We start from the raw sequence: 24,265 nt of genomic DNA on the forward strand, positions 1-24,265 counted from the left end.
GTGGGGCAACAAGGCAGAAGAAGTGTTCAAGAAAGGACAAAAAGTAATTGAGATTCTTCTGAGAGCTGGGTTTGCCATAAAGAAAAGCAAGGTCAAGGGACCAGCACAGGAGATTCAGTTCTTGGGAATAAAATGGCAAGATGGACGCCGTCATGTGCCTATGGATGTCGTCAGCAAGATAGCAACTATGTCTCCACTGACCAACAAGAAGGAAACACAAGCTTTCTTAGGACTTGTGGGATTTTGGAGGATGCACATTCCAGGTTACAGTCAGCTGGTGAGCCCTCTCTATCAAGTAACCCGAAAGAAGAACCATTTTGAGTGGGGTCTTGAGCAACAACAAGCCTTTGAGCACATCAAACAGGAGATAGCTCGGGCGGTAGCTCTTGGGCCTGTTCGGCCAGGACCAGCTGTGCAAAATGTACTTTACACATCAACTGGGGAGCATGGCCTCACATGGAGCCTCTGGCAGAAGATACCAGGTGAAACTCGGGGTCGACCATTAGGATTTTGGAGCCGGGGATATCGAGGATCAGAAGCCCACTACACTCCAACTGAAAAGGAGATATTGGCAGCATATGAGGGGATTCGAGCCACCTCAGAAGTTGTTGGTACAGAAGCACAGCTCCTCTTGGCACCGCAATTGCCTGTACTACATTGGATGTTCAAAGGAAACATCCCTTCTACACACCATGCAGCCAGTGCTACCTGGAGTAAATGGGTGGCGTTAATCACCCAACGAGCTCGACTGGGAAAACCCAACCGTCCAGGAATCCTGGAAGAGATCATGGACTGGCCAGAAGGTAGAGATTTTGGAGCACTGCCTGAGGAGGTGGCTCGTGCCCAAGTTACCAGAAGATGAAAGGCGGTATGCTCTGTTTACTGATGGATCCTGTCGTGTGGCAGGAAACCATCGAAAGTGGAAAGCTGCTGTGTGGCGTCCCACAAGACAAGTCATTGAGGCCACTGAAGGAGAGGGCGAGTCAAGTCAGTTTGCAGAAGTAAAAGCGATCCAACTAGCCCTAGAGATTGCTGAACGAGAAAAGTGGCCAGTACTGTATCTCTACACTGACTCCTGGATGGTGGCTAATGCCCTGTGGGGGTGGCTACAGGAATGGAAGAAGACCAATTGGCAGCGCAGAGGTAAACCCATCTGGGCTGCTGCACTGTGGCAGGACATCGCTGCCCGAGTGGAAAACGTGGCTCTAAAGGTACGTCATGTAGATGCCCACGTGCCCAAAAGCCGTGCCACCGAAGAACATCAGAACAACGAGCAAGTAGACAAGGCTGCCAAAATGGAAGTAGCTCGGCTGGACCTGGACTGGGAGCGCAAGGGTGAGCTATTTGTAGCTCGATGGGCCCATGAAACATCCGGGCATCTCGGGAGAGATGCAACGTACAGATGGGCTCGTGATCGAGGGGTGGACCTGACCATGGAGGCCATCTCACAGGTCACTTGTGAATGTGAAACATGTGCTGCAATCAAGCGAGCCACACGAGTAAAGTCTCCCTGGAACAGAGGGCGATGGCTGAGTTTTCGATATGGTGAGGCCTGGCAAATTGACTATATTGGACCATTGCCACGAACACGCCAAGGCAAGCGCTACATACTCACCATGGTGGAAGCAACTACTGGTTGGCTCGAAACGTACCCTGTAAATCATGCCACTGCCCGAAATACCATCTTAGGTCTTGAAAGGCAAATTTTATGGCGACATGGTACTCCTGAAAGAATCGAATCAGACAATGGAACCCATTTTCGAAATAATCTCATAAACTCCTGGGCAAAGAAACACAGCATTGAGTGGGTGTATCACATCCCTTATTACCCACACGTGTCTGGAAAGATTGAAAGATACAATGGACTGTTGAAGACTATGTTGAGAGCATTGGACAATGGGGGATGGAAGCACTGGGATATAAATTTAGCAGAAGCCACTTGGCTAATTAACACCAGAGGATCTGTTAACCGTCCTGGTCCTGCCCAAACCAAACCCCTTCATACGGTGGGAGGAGATAAGGTCCCTGTAGTACACACAGGGCAATGGCTGGGGAAGGCAGTGTGGATTGCTCCTCCCTTGGGAAAAGGCAAGCCCACTCGTGGGATTGTTTTTGCTCAGGGACCTGGATGTACTTGGTGGGTAATGCGGGAGAATGGGGCTACTCAGTGTGTGCCTCAAGGAGATTTAACCTTGGGGGGAAAATAACCTGTGGGCTGAGTTGTATGTTGCACGAAGTGATGGAGGAAGTAGGAACGACGAAGAGTGAACCAGATACGTGCGATGATGACCCAAACCTAGCCGGTGCTGGAGTCCAACAGTCAAACATACTGCTCTGTCCTGAACATCCATCTTGACAGATGGCAGCCAAGTCACTGAACATCTGGAGGAGTGAAGAAAGCTTACGGAATGGATAAATGAGTGTTATGTGGGACCTGGGTGTGACGTAAATGGTATGGAATAAGGGGTGGAGACTGTACCGGGTCTGGCTGAGCCGGAATTGGTTTTCCCCTGTAGCAGCCCCCATGGTGCTGTGTTTGATGTTGGGAGCTGGCAGGGTGTTGATAGCACCCTGGTGGTGTGGCTACTGCTGAGTGGTGCTTACACAGCACCAAGGCTCTTTCCGACATTTCCCCCCCCCACAGTGGGACGGGGTGGGCAAGATCTTGGGAGGGGACACAACCAGGACAGCTGACCCCAACTGACCAAAGGGATATTCCAGACCATCTGACGGCTGCTCAGTATAAAGCTGGGAGAAAGGAGGAAGGGGGTGGGGTCACCCTTGGTCCTCCGAGGCAACCCCTCCGCGTATGGGAGCCCTGCTTCCTGAGAAGGCCCGACATCGCCTGTTCATGGGAAGTAGAGAATAAATCTGTTTGCGCTTTTTTGCTTCTGCGCGCGGACCTTTGCTTCGCTTTGCTTATATTAAAACTGCTTTTGTTTTACCCACAAGGCTTGTTTTTTTTTTCCTATCTTATATTCTTTCCCCTCTTTGCCCTGTTGAGAAAAAAAGGGGAAGGGGGGGAAGTGATAGAGTGACTTGGTGGGTACCTGGCATTTAGCCAAGGTCAAACCACCACAACAAGGTCACAAGACCAGGCCTTAAGCCTCAATCTTTCACTATATATTTAAATTTTCATGTATGATACAAACTTCAGAGACAAGTCATTTTCCTAATTGCTACAAAGAAAATGTTATATTTCTGTGTGAGCAATTCTAAGTGAATTTTCTGAGCTCTTCACTTGGGAACAGAGGTAAAAATCTTCATACATTTACAAAGCTGCCAGTCTTTTTTCAGGATACAAGTGACATTTAGAAATTTGCTACCGGAGAACTGTTGATGATAACTGTTGTCTGTATTATTTATTTGTGAGCCTGGGTTGTATAATTAGGATACTGAGATTATGACAAGCAACAAATGTAAAGAACAAAATGCAGTAAAAATTAAAATGAAAGGCTTATAGGTCAGTAGATGCCTTATCTCTACAGTCATATAAGTATGTGAGGTAGTTTCCACTGGAATACTAATTCAGTGGGCTTGTTTAAAGGCAGTTTAAAGAAGCAGTTAGCGTCTACATTGAGCTACCTTCTAATAGGAAGACTGCTTGTTTTCGAAAAATCTTCACCAGAGTATCATCCAATTCAATTTCCTGTAGCTTAGAAATGAGCTGCTCCTCATTTCGACAAACCTTCTCTTGTGCATATAAGCCATCTGGCATAATTCGTTGCTGTCCCAGCCCTATCAATGCTACTTCCACAGCCAGCATTAAATAAGATTCCCCTTCTTCTAAGAACTTGTGTGCAGGCAGGTGCTGGTACTCCAGAGATTTGCATTGCCCCATGTTCTCTGTAAAGGGAGACACAAAGAACAACACATCAGGAAATCATTCTAATCCATAATCTGCCTATAATGCCACATTTACAAATGTTTCCTCTATCAGTATTCATTTTTAAAAATGATTTAAATTACTAGTGCAATCTAAACTACCTGAATCCAATTCCACATGGCAAAACAATTAGGTTTTAAAAAACCCACTCAAATAAAAATAAAAGTTTTCATTTTAAACTGCATGATTTGGCAGTTTTGCAGAAAGGCAGTTTCTCCAGCTTTGGGTTAATAAGGCCAAAATTGGAACATATATTTCAATTTTTTTCCCCACCCATTTCCATATCTCCTTAAAGATTTGATGTTGTATAAGTGGAAAGGGAAGGTGCTTATATACCTGCATAGATTTCAGTTGAAGCTATTAGGATTGTGCAAATACAGTAGGCCTGGGAACTCCACAACTTTAAAGCATCCTGTTTGCTAGAGCTCTTTTCATGCTTTTTTATTTGTTACAGTTGTATTTATGATAAACATGTATAATGTTTCTGACTTTTAACAACACTCGAAGTGCTAACTTTTAGTAAAGATTACTTGTAAATTCCACACAGACCAAGTCATAAATTGCTTTAAAGAGTACTACTGATTCATTTGGCACTTCACAGATACACCATATGACAAAATGCTATTTCAACCTCTAGAAGTTTACAGTCTAGTTTGGGAACAAAAAGTTGTAATGTACAGATGTAAGGAAATGGATAGCTGCAGCCAATGAGAAGGCAGAATGCATTTGGTAGATTGCATATGCGTGTGTAGGGGGAATTTACTTTTTAACACACACTACTTCTATTTCATGGGGTTGTTTTGGTTTTTTCTAATTGCAAAGAATCCGATTTCTTTTAATTAAAGTTCTTCCAGAATTGGTGGATATGGGATTAGAAGTTTATTGAAAAAAATCTAATTGAATAAAATGAGTTTTGAGGCAAAGCCCCAAAAAGACTGGGAATGTGCATATAAAAGAGCTGTAGGTAGAGGGATGAATTGAGTTTCTGACCATACAGAAGGTGATAAGAAACTACCACAGAGGTGGAAAGAGATTGAGAATAAGGAATAAATCAGTTAAGCTCCTGGGAAGCAAATACTGAAGTTAAAATGGGTGTACACATCTTGTCCTAAATCATGTATCAATACTGCAACACCATTTTCCAATTCATAACCTTTATAGACCATGTATGTTATAAATTTTAAGTGTTTTGTCATCAATTTGAAGTATTATGTACATTTGTAGCTAAGAAGTCAAATAACATCCTGGACTGCATTAGGAGGAGCATCACCAGCAGATCGAGGAAGGTGATCCTTCCCCTCTGCTCAGCACTGGTGAGCCCACACCTGGAGTGCCATGTCCAGTACTGGGCTCCCCATGGACATACTGAAGCAGATCCAGTGAGGGTCCACAAAGATAATTAAAGGACTGGAGCATCTCCCATATAAGAGACTGAGGCATCTGGGATTGTTTAGCCTGGAAAAGAAAAGGCTCAGGATGATCTTACCAAAATGTATAAATATCTGATGGGAGAATGTAAAGACAGAGCCAGACTCTTCTCAGTGGTATCCTGTGACAGGACAAGAGGCAATGGGCACAAACTGAAATACAGGAAATTCCATCTGAGCATAAAAAAACATTTTTTTAATGTGAGGATGGTCAAACACTGCAAGACGTTGCCCAGAGAGGTTGTACGGTGTTCATTCTTGGGGTTATTCAAAACCCAACTGGACACAGTCCTGGGTAACCTGCTCTAGGTGACCCTGCTCTGAGCAGAGCAGGTGGACTAGACAATCTCCAGAGGAGCCTTCCAACCTCAACAATTCTGTGATTCCCTGTAATTTCTCAAAAAGAGGACAGAGCAATGTATGTGGAGAGAGTTGCTGCTATAAAATTTTATTTGGTTTTATTTCAAGTGTGAAATATGGAATTGCCTTCAAGAATGAGTAACTGGTAATTTTTGAAGTGCTTTCATATAACTTATAACAAAATTTTACTTTAAACATTTTCTCTCCCTCGTGTTTTCTTAGGGAATGCAAATGTGAGTTCTGATACTATAAAGACACTGGCTTTGAAGTTAATTCAGAAAGGCAAGATAGAAAAATGCCTCCAGTTACTGAAGACTTAGAGAAGATTGCTCCCTTTGCATGGCCTTACCCATGAAATCTGAGAATCCATGGAAGCTCTCATCATCCACTCTGCAGGCTTCCATAAGGCTACTGAAGAGGGTGCCAATCGGATCCAAAGGGTGTCCCACCCAGCCTTCAAGATTTGTTATTGAGGTTACTCCTTTGTGGAGAAGTTCTGTGACAGAAAAGATGGAGGGAGGAGGGAGGGAAAGAGAGCGCATGTTAGCCCCTCAAAACAATTTTAGAAGTAAAACTGATTAAAATGCTCTCAGTACAGAATTCAAAGTATTTCCAGTAGCTTCTGCTTAGAAGAAGAAATAGTATCTTTCAGGGTGAATTCATTGCCCTTTGTGAATATGTTAAAAGAGGAAAAAAAGAAAATGGACATAGGCCAAACATTTTGAGCACTAGCAAAGTGCATTATGGGTCAAAATTTTCAACTGCAGTATCTTGAAATCTCTTACTTGATACCAGTAACTCTTCTGAAAATGTCAGCTGAAAAATTATAGAAAAGACTTTTTTTTGTAAAATAGTCACAACTGTTTCCTCACTCCAAAGACGCAGTACCATTTTTACATTTTAAGTTAATCTGATGGCACTGAAATAAATTGAAATATCTAAAATGTTCCATTTTAATAAATAAAATATGAGCTTATCTTGCATCTAAATATTTGTTGAAGTAATAAACTCAAGATGACAGTTCCTAAAAAAAAAGAAGAAAAAAAAAGGATAAAGTGTTTAAATGAGGTATATGAGAAAAAATTGTCCTTTAAGAACATTTTTTTGTCATTCTAAAGTTTCAGTCAACAAATACCTTCATGGATACTTTGTTTTGTAGCTGTCATCCATCATTTACAACATTAAAAAATTGTTTAGCACAATGAATTGAAGGAAGTGTGGCTGTGGTAACAGAAGTTAGAGATTCCCCAAATCCCTTTTTTTACTAAGTTTTGTGGCAATAGCTCCCTTTTGACTCCAACTCCCAACGTTTTTCTTCTAGACACATACACATGACAGAACTATGAGAGATCAGACGCATTACAGGTGACCATTTAAAAATTGTATACAAGCCATTACGGATGCTCTGTTTCCCTGCCTATTACACACTAACTTGTACCTGCCTTTTCTCTCTCTCGTTCACAAAGTGCCATCTTTCTGAGTAACCATATGTATTATCACAAAGCTTTAAAAGTTTGCTTCTTGCCTATTTAAATGTGTGGGGCTACAAAGTGAAACACAGCCACACTGTTGAACTGAGTGTTCAGGAGGGTGGCTTTTTTTTTAAAGAATCAACTGATACGTAATATGAAAAACAAACAAGTATATAATTGTCTTGCTAACAAATAGCATGTGTTAAAGATGACAGGCAGAAGCACGTAATATTACCAAAAAGGATTAATATCAGTGACTTCTTACTGACTCACTTATATTCCATTTCACCTATTGTGTCTACTTATGAGCTTCACTCATGTCATGCCAAACAAAGGCTTCAGTCCTCCGTTCATATAGACATTTAACTTTAAATCACGCAAGTGGTTCCATGGACATCAGATCAGTCACATGAAAGAAAGCTAAGTAGAAGCATGTGGTGGTTGCTGAACTGAAACTGTAGCTGCAGAATTCATCTTCTTACAGAGAAGACCAGCATATTTTGCAATATTAAAAGAATATTTTTAAAATTTAAAACATAAGAGGAAAAAAAAAACAAACAACAAAAGCAGTGAGTAACAACATAGAAATGACAAACTTTTTTATTTTGGGGTAGGATGAATTGCATTTCATACACTCCATTTTTAGCATATTAGTTGACAGCTATAGAAACTGCTCACAGGGAAAGGAACTTAACAGAAGTATTGAATGTCTAGATACTGCATTAGGAACTGGGAATGAAAAGGAGCAGTGCTATGACCAGCACACTTGCAGCAGACCCTTCACACCTGTCAGCAGTACATACACACATACACACACTGATATAGCCGCTCCCCCCCCCCCCCCCCCCTTCTTACCTCCCCAGTCTGAGAAGCTGGAAAAAGTGCAAAGCTTTTAAAGGAGCACATGTCACGAAAAGATATATTACATGATAAAAAGACTCAAAAAAATTCTCCTAATAATACAAAGTGCTTTTAAATTTTGTTCAAATCTAGGATCCACAATAGTGCTCAAAACTTCTTCCTTGGGTACTGTGAATTGGAAGTGGAGGCACATAGGAACTGCCAGCTAATTTTTTTTTCAGTCAGTTGTCTACCTTGTCTTCTCTTCAATTTCTAAATGATCATTTCTGGGAAAACACCTGCACATACACTTGAAACGTGACTTCACACTGGTATTTTTGCCTACAATGCACAAGGATACACATAGTTAAGAGTAGCAACAAAGATCTACAATAAAATTTGAATGAAAGGTGTTCTTGTAGTAGCCAAGAACGTAATTCCAGTTTTTCCACGTGCATTCTTTAACCACAAAGCCATCCCTTTCTTCTTCCACTACCTCTTCAAATTTATAACAAAGTTCAGTGAAGGATTATTTTTGGTAGAATGTTCCTTCAAACAATAGGGGTAGTGCTCAGAGTAACACCACAAAACATTTTATAAAGCCAGTGTTTCAAAAATCTAATTTCGAGCAATGTGAATCCACTAAAGTTTTAAGCATCATAAGAGACTTTTGGAACAAACTGCCAAATTTGATTAATTTCTGTAGTGCAGACTTTGCCTTGTTGTTACCCTCAATGTCAACTTCAGGCTTACACCTCAGAAATATATAGCTCTGCTAAATTATACATCAGAGGAAAAAATTATTTTAAATACCTGACATGCCAAATACAAAGATCTGTTTAAAAGCCTATAAATTACACCGGATGAATATTTACTCTGTGTAACCAAAAACCCTGATTGGGATAAAGGCCCCCATCATATCAGATGTATTACAGAAGGCAGAACAGAGCCCTTGCCCTGCAGAGCTCACAAACCACCTTAAAAAAACCCTCCAACATCCAGAATGTGACATTACCACTATGATCATTTGGACTGAAGAGTTAAAGTCACCTCTTTTGATTTAGTTTCAAAAGTAGTTTTCTCATGCAAAATTCCAGTCCAGTGTTACTGTCACCTCGTCACATCCTTTGCCCTTCTCTCTTCCCCACATTTACCTTTCTTCTGAGCCTGGACCATTTCCAGCTGTTTCTGCTGTTGCCTTCTTATTGTATTAACAATAGCTATTGCTAGCCTCAGTGCTTCTTGTGGGTATCCATGAGATCGTAACGCATCCACCCTTGCACAGGCTGTAGGAACATGTTCTAAAATGGAGAAAATAATTGAGGAATAGCAATGCTTCCATGTCTGCAATGGCCTGTTTTGCTAGGCTACTCAAAAGGGTTTTGGTTTTTTTTGTTTTGCTTATAAAGCTATACAAAAGGGACTTAAAGGACTACTTCTGAGCCAGCATTTTAAAGGAGCCTCTGTTCTTTTTACCAGGCTTTTCATTCATCTCCCCACCATCCCCCCAAAATAATGTCATAGAAACTGAACAAAGCAGCGTTATGGAAACGTCTTTCCGGTTTAGCCACTTACCATGCCAGAGGGGCCACCCGTGAGAGTCACAGAGTGAGTTTTCAGTGTCGTCATGGTAACAGTAGTTGGTGTATAGGTCACTGCTGATAATGTGCTGTAAGTGGCTGTCCTGCCAGTGCAGATCACACGCCTCTATGGCTCGAGTAAACACCGTCCGATGTGGCCTGTTCGATGAATCTGTCATTTTCACAAGTTCAGAAAGCTGCATCAGCTTTTACTCATTCATATGTGAATCAGTCATTCACAGTATTCTTGTCTTCTGCCTATTCACCAACCCCCAACTGATGGCAGCCTGCCTTGCCCCGCTCTCCAAGGAGCAGACAGCAGATGATATTTCACATCCTAGTACCCAACAGCTCAGACGAAGTGTGTACCATTCACTTTGCAGAGAGATCTACAAACCAGCACAGCTAATGGTAAATAGGACTTTGCAAAGGGAACAGCTAGAGATGAAGGACATTAAACAGCATGTACAGAAATCCCCTAAAAACAAACTAGAAAGTATATGGCACACAGCTACTTAAGCATCCCCAGCTTTTCTCCTTCTCAGACTCAGAGCTACTAGGATGAGGGACAGATAAACATTGCATGAAAGATCTTTATTTGCTCTCTTTGAGAAGTGGCATTAACTTTGAACACTTGTATAATTTTTTGTCATAAACATATATAAATACTGCAAAGAAAGTGAGGTACTGAGGCCCTGGGACTGACATAATCCTTACTGGGCATCTTCTTATGGCAAAAGTGCTCTGTCAACATGGCGCTGTGTCTATCAATGTTGAAATGCCGTGTCAGAGTTGCCACTAGCCTGCCCAGGTTGGGCTGAACATCACGAGATCTAGACAGCAAAACACCTCTGTAGGAAGTTATATGTTGAATGAACTTCTGTCACCAGCTAGCTGCAAGATTTAAAAATGAACCAAGTCTATTTCCTTCAGAGGTAATCTTCCAAGAAAAAGAAACAAGGAAAAACTCATCTAAGCCCAAATCTTCCACCTACCATAAGCATTTAATTTTAACTTTATCATGACTATATTAAATATATAACAAAATACTGAGGGTTTTGAGGATTATGAGGGTTTTTTTCCTAGGTAAATATCCTGCATCTTCCCCAGTTATTAGCAAAGTAGCAATCTTTGCTTGAAGATGACTGAAGAAGACTTCTGTCAGATTTAATAATCACATTTTAGATTAGAAAGCACGATATCGAGTAAGAAGAGACACCTCCTCCAAGAAGGCAGCATTGCCTCTGCCCCCCTCCCCCATCAATGCTTTGAAAACATTGCAGACCCAGCACAAAAAACACCCTATCTATCCTTTCTGCAAGGATAATATTACTGAAAATAAATTTGGCTGCTCAATCCTCAACAAGAAAGTTACTTGTCCCAGGAAAGAATGCTGAATTCTGCAAGGCTAGAGTATATAAGATAGAGGCTATATTATATGTTGCAGTCAGTGCATCTGTTTAGGCTCACCTTGGTTAGCATTTGCACCCTGAGGCAAAGCATTGGTTAAATTGGGCAGCTCGTTTCCATGGTTTCCATCTTCCCAAGGACAAACATCCACACTGTTCCATTTTTTCAACTGTTTTAGCCAACTGGCCTTCTGCTCCAACTTGCAGTGGGGATTTAAGACTATACACATCCACAGAGCACCTGATTTAAGAAAAAAATTGCTAAATTAGGTTTTCTATTAAAAATGCATCAGCCAATGACTAATTGCAAGCTTCTATACTGTAACACTTTTTCTCCCCTCGAAGGCTACACTGCTTGTTTCCCAAGACTGTATCAAGCCAAACTTCTCAATTAAAAGGCATTAAGTGGGTCTTTTGTATTAGAAAATCCATAGTTCACAATGTATGGCCCATCAGACAGGAATATCAGTCAAAAGCAAACAAGAATTCACAAAGCTACAGCAGGAAATTACCCAACCAAGTTTTTCTTCTAATTTTTGTACCAGAAGCAAATGTTGTTTTCTACAAACAAGAACTATATATCTTCCAGCTTCACATTACAGGAACTAAACAAGTGCATTAGGAAGACATGTATTTTGTAAACATATACTTCCATACTCAAAACCCAGCAGAAGTACTGCTGATCATATAACTCATTCCCAAACATATCTGGACCTCAGAGATCCAGTAAACACTGGTTTTGTGCAGTCTAATAGGAATAAGATATTTTTACTGCTACAACTTCAGTAATTTGGTTGCACTAGAAAATTTGGTTTACATTTTATGTTTACAGAGCTCAAAGGGAAAGCTAATTTGCACTGATGTTTCACATATACCATCACTTTAGAACCTGCTCCCTGACACTGTATAGCAGGGCAGGCATAAATACATCAGGGCCTCCAGCAACAGTTTTCAAATTGAAAGATTTTTCTCTAAATCAGCTGTCTCTTCATCAGCGTGAACTCTGACAGAAGCATGAAAGTACTGTTTAGCAACAGTTAATTTGCTTATTAAGAATGTGCCTTATACACTACAAGAGATTTAAAGAATATGCTTAAACTATACAATCTTCATGATAGGCTGAAAAAAAAAGAATAAAAATGCAGCTGGTTCTTCCAAGATAATAGAATTCTTATATTCAAGTATTCTTTTGCTAACTAAGAATGCAAAATGGATACCCAGAGCACAGGTCATCACATTACATTCATTCCTAAAGTAACTCAGTATGTTGGTGGAAACAGAGCTTGATCCTTAAGGTTGCAAGTCCACTGCTATTCAGGCTGACATGGAACGGGGAAGTAATATCAAAGAAATCTCAAAGCCACAACAAAATAAGATATGGTACAGCGCAGAACACCAGAGAGACACTACACTAATGCAGATTATTACTGCACAGTAGTTACATACAGTAGAGCACGCTGTTTTTTTGGTTTTTTGGTTGTGGATTTTTGGTTTTTTTTTGGTTTTTTTTAAGTGTCCAAAACTCACCATGGGAGTGAATAAAGCCAATACTATTTTTAAAAACTTCTTTTAAAATCAAATCATATGACTTCCTTTAGACACACTCTTCAACATGCTTCATTCCCCAAACAGAGTCAAATTATAGAATAGAATCACAGAATGGTTTGGGTTGGGAGGGACCTTTAATGGTCATCTAGTCCAACCCCCCTGCAATGAGCAGGGACATCTATATAACTAGATCAGGTTGCTCAGAGCCCCATTCAACCTGACCTTGAATGTTTCCAGGGATGGGGCATCTACAACCTCTGGGCAACTGTTCCAGTGTTTCACCACCCTCACAGTAAAGAATTTCTTCCTTATATCTAGTCTGAATCTACCCTCTTTCAGTTTAAAACCATTACCCCTTGACCTATCACTACAGACCCTACTAAAAAGTCTGTCCCCATCTTTCCTGTAGGCCCCCTTTAAGTACAAAAGGCCACAATAAGGTCTCCCTCTGATCATTTATGTGGCCTCCTCTGGACCCGCTCCAACAAGTCCATGTCTTTCCTGTGCTGAGGGCTCCAGAGCTGGATACAGTACTCCAGGTGGGGTCTCACCAGAGGAGAGCAGAGGGGCAGAATCACCTCCCTTGACCTGCTGGCCATGCTTCTTTTAATGCAGCCCAGGACACGGTTGGCTTTCTGGGCTGCAAGCACACGTTGCTGGCTCATGTCCAGTTTTTCATCCACCAGTATGCCCAAGTCCTTCTCTGCAGGGCTGCTCTCAATCCCTTCATCCCCAGCCTGTATTGATACTGGGGGTTGCCCTGACCCATGTGCAGGACCTTGCACTTGGCCTTGTTGAACCTCATGAGGTTCACACGGGCCCACTTCTTGAGCTTTTCCAGGTCCCTCTGAATGGCATTACAGCTAGTTCTTATTATTAAGCATCAATGCGTTCAGCACTGTCCAAGACAAAAGGACTATATTTCTTGCAATGTACAAAACAAAACAGAAGATGGGGCATATTGAAAAGCCTTGTAGAATAATTATCTTGGGCTTACTTATTTATTTGCAAAATCAAGTATTACTTTAGGGCACTGAGGAGACACTGTACCTCTCAGCATCTAAAAAAAAAAAAAGCCAATTCAATACTTTGTAGCCAGATTCCCAGTGTTTTCAGAATGAAACAAAAGCAAAGTGGAATATCTTAACCACATGTGGTAAGTATTTCAATCATCCAGCAAGGCAGAACACACACTACTCATTACACCATGCCCCTACAAAATGAGTGGCCTTTTCTTTTTCTGCATCTCAGAAACACCACTAGAAGCAAAGGAATTCACTTGCCTTCTTCAGAAGCTCCACTATGCATGTGATACATCTAAAAGGCAGGAAAGGGAAGAGATTCGCCAAAGGACCAAAATCCTTTAAAAACTTCTTTGGTTTAAAGAGGGAAACTATGTCAAACATAACTACATTGTTAGCAGTGATTGTCTCAGATGTCCACACAATTTTTATGCAAATGAAGTACAAGGACAAATGTTTTTCTAATAAACCCCACACAAATCACTTAAAATGTCAATAGATAATTGCACCCTGCTCGCGGTGACTTCCAGGTGACCTGCGTGCGCATCCGAGATCTCGCCCAGCTTTCACATCTGCCTGATTCCCTGCAGAAAGAGGAGAGACAAAAGTCCCCCATGGAGAAGAGAACAGAAAGAGCCTCAGACTCAGCTCCTGTAGTGTTACAAGGGCTATCATATGGGAGAAGGAAGCATAATGCCAATGACCCCACACTCTTCAGCCTGTTTGGGTTTCATGTTTTTGTATGTGTGTGATCTTCCCCCCACAGCATGTGTGTGGTTGCCTGCATTCTTTTCTTCCTCCTCCTTCTCCCCAAGCGCCCTCCCTCCCCTGACATCTGCTTCATTCTGGCTCTTTCAATTCACGGGTTCCTGTCCTGCTCCTAGCACTGAGAAGTCTGAGGAACATGTTCACTTGTGCACAGATTTTACCACATGCCAACTGGAAGGAGCCCAGAGGATATTCTTCCTATTTCACTCTGATGTTGTTCATGAGCTGGCCCTTAAATGTCACCAGCAACATAAAAGCTTACACTGGCCTCAAACAAGAGATTTTCTATTTTCTGCCTAATGGCTCCTATATGGGGAAACTGCTGATCACACTTATCCCTTACTACAGATAAGGCTTATGGAAAAATGAAGGGCAGCTACTTGTAATTAATTTGTGGGGAACATATTTAAACCCATTTCTAGTGACTTCAGTCTGGAAACTGCTGTTCACAACAGCCTATACTCAAAAGAAGCTTCCCAAAATACATTCCTGGCATTCTCAAGTAAGTTTACCTGTTTGACTAGATTTAATGATGTCACCAATACCATCTGCAGTATGAACAAACATTAAATGGAAAAAAAAAAGAAAAAAAAACCACAACAGAGAATGTGTTTATGTTTACATATTAAGTTTTTCTAACACAGCTCACTTTTTACTGTCTCCCTTTCCCCAAGCACCAGATAGCTTTTCATACTGGATCTCATACTGGACACATCCCCCCTGAACTAAACCAAAAGTAAAGTTCTGATTTGTATCTCTTGACCGTGACCCCCCATGTCTTTCCAATATGAAACTCCTCACAGCACAGTGGCAAAATATCACAAGCCAATATGCAAATTTTTTCACCCCAGAAGATAACTGGAAGATAAGTCATGCTGTGACTACAATTTGATATTAATTTCACAAGTGAATGAATATTAGAACTGCCATATTGCAATGAGGAATTGCCTATTTTGGTTCAACACTAATCCTTGTGACCTGGAAAAAGCCAGCTTTGCCAAAACAGACCTTTGGTTCAAACAGCCCTCTTCTTGAAAATGCATGGTTGTCATTCATCTTTAGTGTGTCTCACACCACAAAGAAATAGGTTACATTAGTGCTTTACACAATGCATGCATGCCTTGTACATATAGGGGGAACATCAGTACTTTTGTATTTCTCAGTAGACATCCATACCTCTGAATTCATGAGGGAGAAAGGAACAGCGTGCCTTTACACTGATTAGAATTTAAACATGCAAACTGAAAAACATTAAGAAGTATTCAGTCACTGTAAAGTAGGTGTTGTAATAATTACACATCTTGTGTATGCATGTATTCATGAATCCAAAGAAAGTGCAAGGAATGTATACAGACTCTCCCAAGAGATTAAGCATTGCTCAGTTTTCATAAATCCCATTATATTTTACTCTTGTCCCAGTAAATGGGAGGGTGGTGGTGGAAACAGTTTTATAGTGGGGGACTGGGACACTGAGCATGACTGAAGATCCAGTGTACAATTCTGTTTGACTGTTTGATTACAGTCTTCCCAAGAAATCTGCCTTTCCTAGAAATATTATGCTATCTTGTCAGGGCTGCTGTGTAACCAACCTGGTTTGGGTCAGCATTTCCTCATTTACAATACCTGTGTAATCAGTGGCTGAAACTTGGCCTTTGCATTGCTTAAGATCAGTCCATTCATTTGTAAAATTAAAATATGCAAAAGAAACTGATGCACATATTTGACATGTCTTTGCTCTTCCCATTAATGCATGTCTCTTTCTTAAAAAACTAAACCCCCAAAAGCTACTAGGTTAGTAATACTAAGTTAGTAATACTAGGTTAGTAAGATTATCAATAGATGATCAAAGAAAGTGGAGCCAGGTAATCAATCATTCCCTTTGTGCAATAGACAAATCAGCTTCAGCACTTGCTGCATGCTTGCCCCTGTGCCCCATTTGAGCCTAATCAATTTACCACAAAAGCATCATTTTCCAGCACTGGATGTGCCAGAAGAGTAACAATAATAGGAGACAGAACCTATGGCCCCTTTAAAATAGAAGCGTCAGCAAAGGATTTTAAAGTGCTTTACATTTAGTTTTTAAACACATACGAACTTTCACTGGGACAGTCACTTAGAAACCTCAAAGAAGGTAGCATATGGTATTTATTGCTTCTCAACAAGAAGGACAACTGCCTTGAGAATGACTGGCAAAGCCACCTTGCTCCTCCAGGAATGGAGAGATCTCCATTAGAACAAATGGGACTGGTGCCACAGCCAGGGGTTCAGCTACTTAGGCCATGGGACTCACTTTGAGAAACCTGGCATACTGAGGGCTGATGGGGTCCGTCTGTCAGAGAAGAGGAAGAGCATCTTAACATAACCCACATTTAAAAAGGGAAAAAAAGACCCAGGGAACTACAGGCCAGTCAGTCTCACCTCTGTGCCTAGCAAGATCATGGAGCAGATCCTCCTGGAAACTATGCTAGGGCACATGGAAAATAAGGAGGTGATTGGTGACAGCCAACATGGCTTCACTAAGGGCAAATCGTGCATGACAAATTTGGTGGCCTTCTATGATGAGGTTACAGCACTGGTGGATAAGGGAAGAGCAACTGACGTCATCTACCTGGACTTGTGCAAAGCTTTTGACACTGACCCGCACAACATCCTTATCTCTAAATTGGAGAGACATGGATTTGATGGATGGACCACTCGGTGGATAAGGAATAGGCTGGATGGTCACACTCAAAGAGTTGCAGTCAATGACTCCATGTCCAGGTGGAGACCAGTGACAAGTTGCGTTCCTCAGGGGTCAGTATTGGGACCAGTGCTGTTTAACATCTTTGTTGGAGACATGGACAGTGGGATTGAGTGCACCCTCAGCAAGTTTGCCAATGACACCGAGCTGTGTGGTGCAGTCGACACACTGGAGGGAAGCGATGTGCCATCCAGAGGGACCTGGACAGGCTGGAGAGGTGGGCCCGTGCAAACCTCATGGAGTTCAACAAGGTCAAGTGCAAGGTCCTGCACATGGGTTGGGGCAATCCCAAGCACAAATACAGGCTGGGATGTGAGTGGATTGAGAGCAGCCCCAAGGAGAAGGACTTGGGGGTATTAGTGGATGGAAAACTGACTATGAGCCAGCAATGTGCGCTCACAGCCCAGAAAGCCAACCGTGTCCTGGGCTGCATCAAGAGAAGTGTGGGCAGCAGGGCGAGGGAGGGGATTCTCCCCCTCTACTCTGCTCTCGTGAGACCCCACCTGCAGTGCTGGGTCCAGCTCTGGGGGCACCAACATAAGGAGGACATGGACCTGCTTGAGCGGGTCCAGAGGAGGCCACGGAGATGATCAGGGGCCTGGAGCACCTCCCCTATGAGGACAGGCTGAGAGAGTTGGGGTTGTTCAGCCTGGAGAAGAGAAGGCTCCAGGGAGACCTTATAGCGGCCTTCCAGTGCTTAAAGGGGGCCTACAGGAAAGATGGGGAGGGACTCGTCATCAGGGAGTGTAGGGATAGGATGAGGGGTAACGGCTTTTGACTGAAAGAGGGTAGATTTAGATTAGATCTAAAGAAGAAATTCTTCCCTGTGAGGGTGGTGAAGCCCTGGCACAGGTTGCCCAGAGAAGCTGTGGCTGCCCCCTCCCTGGAAGGGTTCAAGGCCAGGTTGGACGGGGCTTTGGGCAACCTGGGCTAGTGGAAGGTGTCCTTGACTATGGCAGGGGGATTGGAACTAGATGATCTTTAAGGTCCCTTCCAACCCAAACCATTTTATGATTCTATGAAAGCATAATTAGAAGCCCACTAGAGAATGCTCCAATTAAACGGTTGATTTTATGGAATAGTGAAGATAGGCAAAGCACTTCAACGCAGTTTTCTCCTTGATAAGAATCCCAAGGAAAAGTACTCTTGTCATTCAGTTGGATCTAATTTGTAATTTTATTCATAAAAAGAATCCCTTAATGCACTCTCATTTCTCTATGCAGCCTTCAGAAAAAAGGCTTGCTATGGGTGCTGTGGTTCTTGGAGAAAAAAATATTTCGTTTTGCTCTAATTCATTCTATTACTGAATTAAACTTTGATGTATTGGTCTTGACAGGTGCTTCATGCTGACTGTATTCTGTATGATAGTATAATCACTCCCCATGCATTTCACACTAGCTGGCTGATTAATGCAATTGATTAGCTGCAGCACTGATGACAAGAGGGAAGTATTGCCCTTCTGCACACTAAACTTTGAATGTGCATTAGAGGGAGTGAAGGTGTAACCCAGGGATAAGAAAAGGTGTCTAATTACTTAAGTTTCCCTTTCTCTCTTGCTGCATACCTCTGTTCCAAGGGTTAAAGGCACACTTGTATTCAGCTGCAAGGAAACAGGTATTTACATTTTGAGATTTAATTCTAAGCTATTACATTCTCTGATCTGTGTGTGTCAAGTAACGAAAAATTCCTTCTCCCGTCTTCTTACATTTTCAACTTTTAGCACAATGGAAAAAAGAACTAACCAAGCACTTCTGTCATTTTGCATGAGTCCATTGTTCTGGGTTATGCCTTTTTCAGTTTATTTTAAAAACTGCCGCATCTTTGTGGACACTCTGCCATTTGACCAAAGGGTTTCATAGAGGAAATTTGCTTGAAAGGTGCACTTTACAGTATCATAGCCTGAGACTACAATCTCCCTAAGAGAGCATTTAGGTGTCTGTCACATGTCCATCACATGCCCTTCTATGCACTTATAGTACCCTATAATCTAATCACCACATCAAGGCATGGGCTATTAGTCTACAAAGCTTGGGGAAAGTATAAAGCACCTGCAAATGAGTATCACCAATTAACTTCCCTAATATCCACAAAACCATTCATTTGTTCACAAACAGTCAATTGAAGGTAAAAACATTGCTAATACTAGCACAAATATTACAAAAATACTCCTTTATGAATAACTTAATATGATTCTTCACAATTTTAAGTAGTTGCCAGCATTTACAGCTAGGCAGTGAAGACAAAGTATGCTCCTGCCCAAGTAGAGACTAGATATTTTATCAAATATTTTAACTGGTAATACACTCTCAGCAGTCACAGTCTATTTTCAGAGACTTTGATGATTTTCAGAATAAAAGTTAATGTGACTACTAACTATAAATACACTACCCTACCTCTATTTAAATCTGTCATAGAGATAAATGAAATCCTCTCAGTTATTTTTCTTAGGAAGATACGAAACTGGAAAGTTTGAGAAGTTTGTCAAACAAAACAAGGTATTCATAAAAGAAAGGGATGAAAACACATCTTTTTTTAAAGAGTGGAGCAAGTGCAAACACTCCTTTGTATGGTGGGAAAGGTCAGGAAAAAAAGTATGATTGCCACAACTTTGTTCACAGAAGGTAAATAAACCCACTAAAAATGTCCAGAAGAACACATACCGATTGTCTAGTCTGAATTCCTTCATACTCTAAGATTTCCTGAGTTAATTTTGTCTTCATGTCCAAAAGTGATGGTTGAGTTTTTACAAAAACCAGCATACTTCAATTTTTAAGATTTCTCATACGGGAATCTAGCACAGCTCCTGGTTAGTTGATCTACTGCCTGGCTATCATGACTCAAATTTCTAAGCTTATTTCAAGTTTTCTAGTTAAATTTATCCAGCTCCAATTATGATATGCAGCTACCTTTTGTTCGATTGGTAGAAGTGTCTTCATTATCAACTTTTCAGTCTATGTAGATCATCCTCCTTTGTCTTGCATGACAGGCTCGAGCAGACTGAGATTCTTGCATCTCTCACTTTGGATTACTTTTCCAATTTTTCAGTTATTTTTCCAGTATCCATTCAAGATGGAAAACTGGAAAATATCACAAGGCCAGAGTGCTGGACCGCAGAAATTAGTAAAGATTCAGTAATTCCTCTCCATAGATCTATTACTTCTGTTTAGCTCTGGTATTTACCAAAAGTGGTATCAGAAATTTAAATGGCAGCTTAACATTATTGAAGTATTAAAAATAGAGGAAGGAAAAAAGTAATGCTAAGCACCAGTTTGGGCTCACAGTAGAACTCTGACCTTAATCTTGGAAGTCATGACTCTACAGCTAGGACCACAACGAGATTTGTACAAGCTCCAATACAGAATGATTTTTTAGAACATTTTAGAACATTTATAAGCAAATCACTTTAACAGTTTAGGAATAAAAGCTTCAAAAAATGTTTTAATGTGGGTACTTGAAGAAATTTGGCTCCTACTGTAAAAGTACTTTTCATCCAACTGAACTAAATGAAAACCCAAACTTTCTGTATGGCATTAAAAATAAACCCCTCAAGCTATGCTTATAGACTGAAGTTAATTACTTTCACCATTATTCCTCAAATCTGATAAATGCAGTTTAACCACAGGAAAGAATACCCTCTTTGAAAATAGCTCCCACTTACTGTCATACTCCAACCTCATATACCCTCAGTTTCAAATACCATTAAGGCACATGTCAATAATCTTCTACTGTTTGTAATGAAGGAGGAAGGAAATCATCCTCAAAAAAGATGGACAGAACCCATCTTTGCACAATGGCAGCCTGGCTTCATTCACCAGGGAAATGAACTTGAGAGCAACAGTTGAGACGCTCCAGGGCCATGACAGCAATTTCTTTAAGTTGTCATCCATAACTCAGGCTTTCAGAGCAGCAAAACTGTCTTGTGATGCTAACTCAGAAGTACTGCTAATTTAGTGCCTCCAATAGCATAAATCATTCAAATACACTGACATATATTAACAGCTTATTTTGTGAAAGAGATGTAACCTTAAGTGCACAAACTGAAGGCACACGTGCTTTGTAACTGTATGGCAACCACACTATGGCAGCTAAGACTAAGCAAAATGACATTAAGAAAAGGATTATCAATTAAGCAAAGACAGTCTCCTAGATATGACACAGTTGTAGACACAAGTATGTGTAAGATATCACTCCACCCATAAGTCCCACAATGAAAGACCAAGGGAAATGGTGCAAAGCATGGTGCATCCCACCTCCTTTGAAATACGGGCATTCCTACAGCTTTCAATTCAAGGCCAGAAATGTAACATGTGCAATTGATTAATCTAAACTGAAATTTGAAGGTGCAAGGGCATTTGTACTCTCCTTAGCTTTAAGGCAGAACATGATTCAATTAGAAATTTGGATACCCAAAGAAATCATGTAAATACGGATATAAATTTGGCACTCAAATTTCAAAATCAGAGTCTCTCTGTACCATTTTTGAAATAGCATAAAATATGGGGAAAAGTCACTGTTTCTACTGCATAGTGGATCTTAAAAAGGGGTTGTATGAAGTGTGCAGCTCCAGAAAAATGGTATTAGAACACAAAACCTGTAATGAATGCTTAACTTTAGTGATCTTTTTCATGGCAGCCCTGAAATAGTCACCAAAACTGGCATAAGGAAGGAATTTCTCTAGGGGCATACTGGCAACAATCCTAGCTGCTTTTGTCCTTTTTTCCCCTCCCTTAAGTACTAAGCAGAGATAATCAGTTTAGAACAGCTGGCATGTCCCATTCATACCAGATTATCTCTCTAATTGCAAAGGGAAGGAATGCCTGAGATAGAAACATAGATGGAAAATAACTTCATTTAGTTAAGGTTAAAAGAATCTAACTTGGTATTTTCTAGAGATGAATATAAACTTTTATCAAAAAAAATCAGAGTTGTTTCTGAATAAAAAAAGCATTATTTAACACTCAAACATTAGTTTGCTCATGGCAAAATGGCAATTAAATCTCTCTTAATTGATCTATAATGATTCCTTGCCTAAACTCAACATTTAGAATTAAGTTTTAGATGAGGAGCAAAGTGTTACTAATAAAAATATATTGTACTATTTCTCTACATGACATGACCATATAAAATGATATTTGAGTTTTAAATTTTAAGACAAAAATATATCACTAATCCAGAAAATGTCCAAAATATCAGCAAATGTGAACTTGAAGTAGATCATCAGGCTGTTTCAACAGTTAAAATGCAGCTCACAGTAGGGCAAAGTGCTAGTGAAAAACTACTAAGACTAAGACTATTAGAACTACTAAGGCGAAGACATATTATTCCACTCAGGAAATACCTTTGAGAACAAGCCATTTAGTATCCATAACAGAAAGGATTCTAAGGACATCACCCAGAAAAGCTTTATCCCACGAGTGAGGCTCATGGCAATATCACAAGAGGTTCCTCAACTTAAAAACTTTAGATACCAACAAGTAGTTAAGACAGACAGGAGAAGCTTATGTATTGAAATGTAGAGCACCCAGCTGGAAGTACAGAATATTTTTTAAGTTCTCCTTAACTTCATGAAATACAAGAACCAACAGAGATCAGGATCAGCATGAGGAAAACTGAGAACAAATTTGCCAATTTTATCAACTGCCCTGCCTTATAAGAGCTCTCTGGATATACCTGCTTCCCCATGTGTATTGTATCTGGCTGGGATGGAGTTACCTTCCCCACAGCAGCCGTCATAGTGCTGCGCTTTGTATTGGTAGCTAGAAAGGTGTTGAGAACACACCAGTGTTTGGCTGCTGCTGAGCAGTGCTCCCACAGCATCAAGGCTGCCTCTCCCAACCCCTCCCCCCAAAGGCCAGTAGGCTGAGGGTGGGCAAGTGCTTGGGAAGGGACAGAGCCAGGACAGCTGGCCCAAACTGACCAAAGGGATATTCCATACCATATGACATCTGCTCAGCAATCAAAGCTGAGAGAAAGGAGGAGGAGAAGGGGCATTTGTTATTACAGTGTTTGTCTTCCAGAGCAACTGCTACACGTACTGAGGCCCTACTTCCCAGGAAGTGGCTGGACATCGCCTGCTGATGGGAAGTAGAGAATAAATCTTTTCTTTTCCTTTACTTCCATGCACAGCCTTTGCTTTATTAAACTGCCTTTATCTTGATCCATGAGTTTTTTCCATCTTATTTTCTCCCCTCCATCCTGCTGAGAAGGGGAGTGATAGAGCAGCTTGGTGGGTACCTGGCAGCCAGCCAAGATCAACCCACCATACCATGACATGGACATCATATTTTTGTTCCATAAGAAACTAATCCTTGACTCACAAAACAGCTCTCTTCCCCCTTAAACTGTTCATAAGCATCAAAATGGAAGAAATCTACTAGAAATGTTTGTTTTGAAACATGCAAATTATGTGAAGTTTCTTCACCACGAAGGCAAGCAAGAAGATATAAAGATATTGAAAATGGCAGTTCACAAAAAAATATTTGATCCTGTAATCTACGTGTTGACAAGCTGTTGGGCTCCCTCCCTCCACCAAGTAGTAGATGTCCTGGATTCTTCTACTTGATTGCTTTCATCAGGTTAAACATCTGGGATTTAGTTCAACAGTTTCAGCTTTATTAAGCTGTCACAAGAGCAGCCCCGCTTTGATAACAGTAGCTGCTCCAATTATGGCTTGGTTTAGGGTTGACAAGTATAATGATTCATTTGTGGCACATGAGATGCAATAAAAGGTTGTTTTGCATTACAGCTTTAAAAATGCAGGCACTTTTTTCATTTAATTTGTCACTTAGCTTTTGCTAAGAGGACATTTAAAATTGCAGTAAAAGGCAAATAGGGCTTTTAGTTTAAATGTAATCCCCATATTTAAATGATCTGTAATGGTGCAGTGTTTGAGTGGGAACATTATTGTTTCACAGTTGGCCCTGATGGTGACATGTGACATTTGTATTCAGGTCCTGTATTATCCATGTGGCTAAAGGGCTTCCAATTTCATTTCACAGCCAGAAGCCTGCAGAAAACACCAATTAATTTGCATATCCCATTTGCTAACAAAACTCAGCCTCTTCTCAATGTCTGGCATCTGGCAGTGCTCAACATTTAATTCCAAAGCAGAGCCTCACAGCCATCATGATCCCTGGGCTGGGGCACAAAGTCAAATTTTCTCCTTTTATTAAGGAAATTTTTTCATTTTGTAGAGAACAAGAAACTTTTACTT

The 24,265-nt window shown here is 40.9% G+C and overlaps 1 protein-coding gene across 4 annotated transcripts in view; it reads right to left on the reverse strand.

The window, feature by feature from the left end:
• LOC141917765 (zinc finger SWIM domain-containing protein 6) overlaps positions 1-24,265 on the reverse strand; it is a 188,536-nt gene that overhangs the window by 28,361 nt on the left and 135,910 nt on the right. For 3 of the 4 annotated variants that reach the window (XM_074811210.1, XM_074811208.1, XM_074811211.1), the window contains 5 exons: positions 11,036-11,215; positions 9,561-9,737; positions 9,140-9,286; positions 6,023-6,169; positions 3,586-3,846 (listed from right to left, as the gene is read on the reverse strand). In XM_074811210.1, coding sequence (XP_074667311.1) covers positions 3,586-3,846; positions 6,023-6,169; positions 9,140-9,286; positions 9,561-9,737; positions 11,036-11,215 — 912 coding nt within the window. The remainder of the gene's footprint in view (positions 1-3,585; positions 3,847-6,022; positions 6,170-9,139; positions 9,287-9,560; positions 9,738-11,035; positions 11,216-24,265) is intronic. The other variant, XM_074811209.1, reaches the window with a different exon arrangement.

This window comes from Strix aluco, chromosome W (assembly GCF_031877795.1).
Source record: "Strix aluco isolate bStrAlu1 chromosome W, bStrAlu1.hap1, whole genome shotgun sequence".
NCBI lineage: Eukaryota > Metazoa > Chordata > Aves > Strigiformes > Strigidae > Strix > Strix aluco.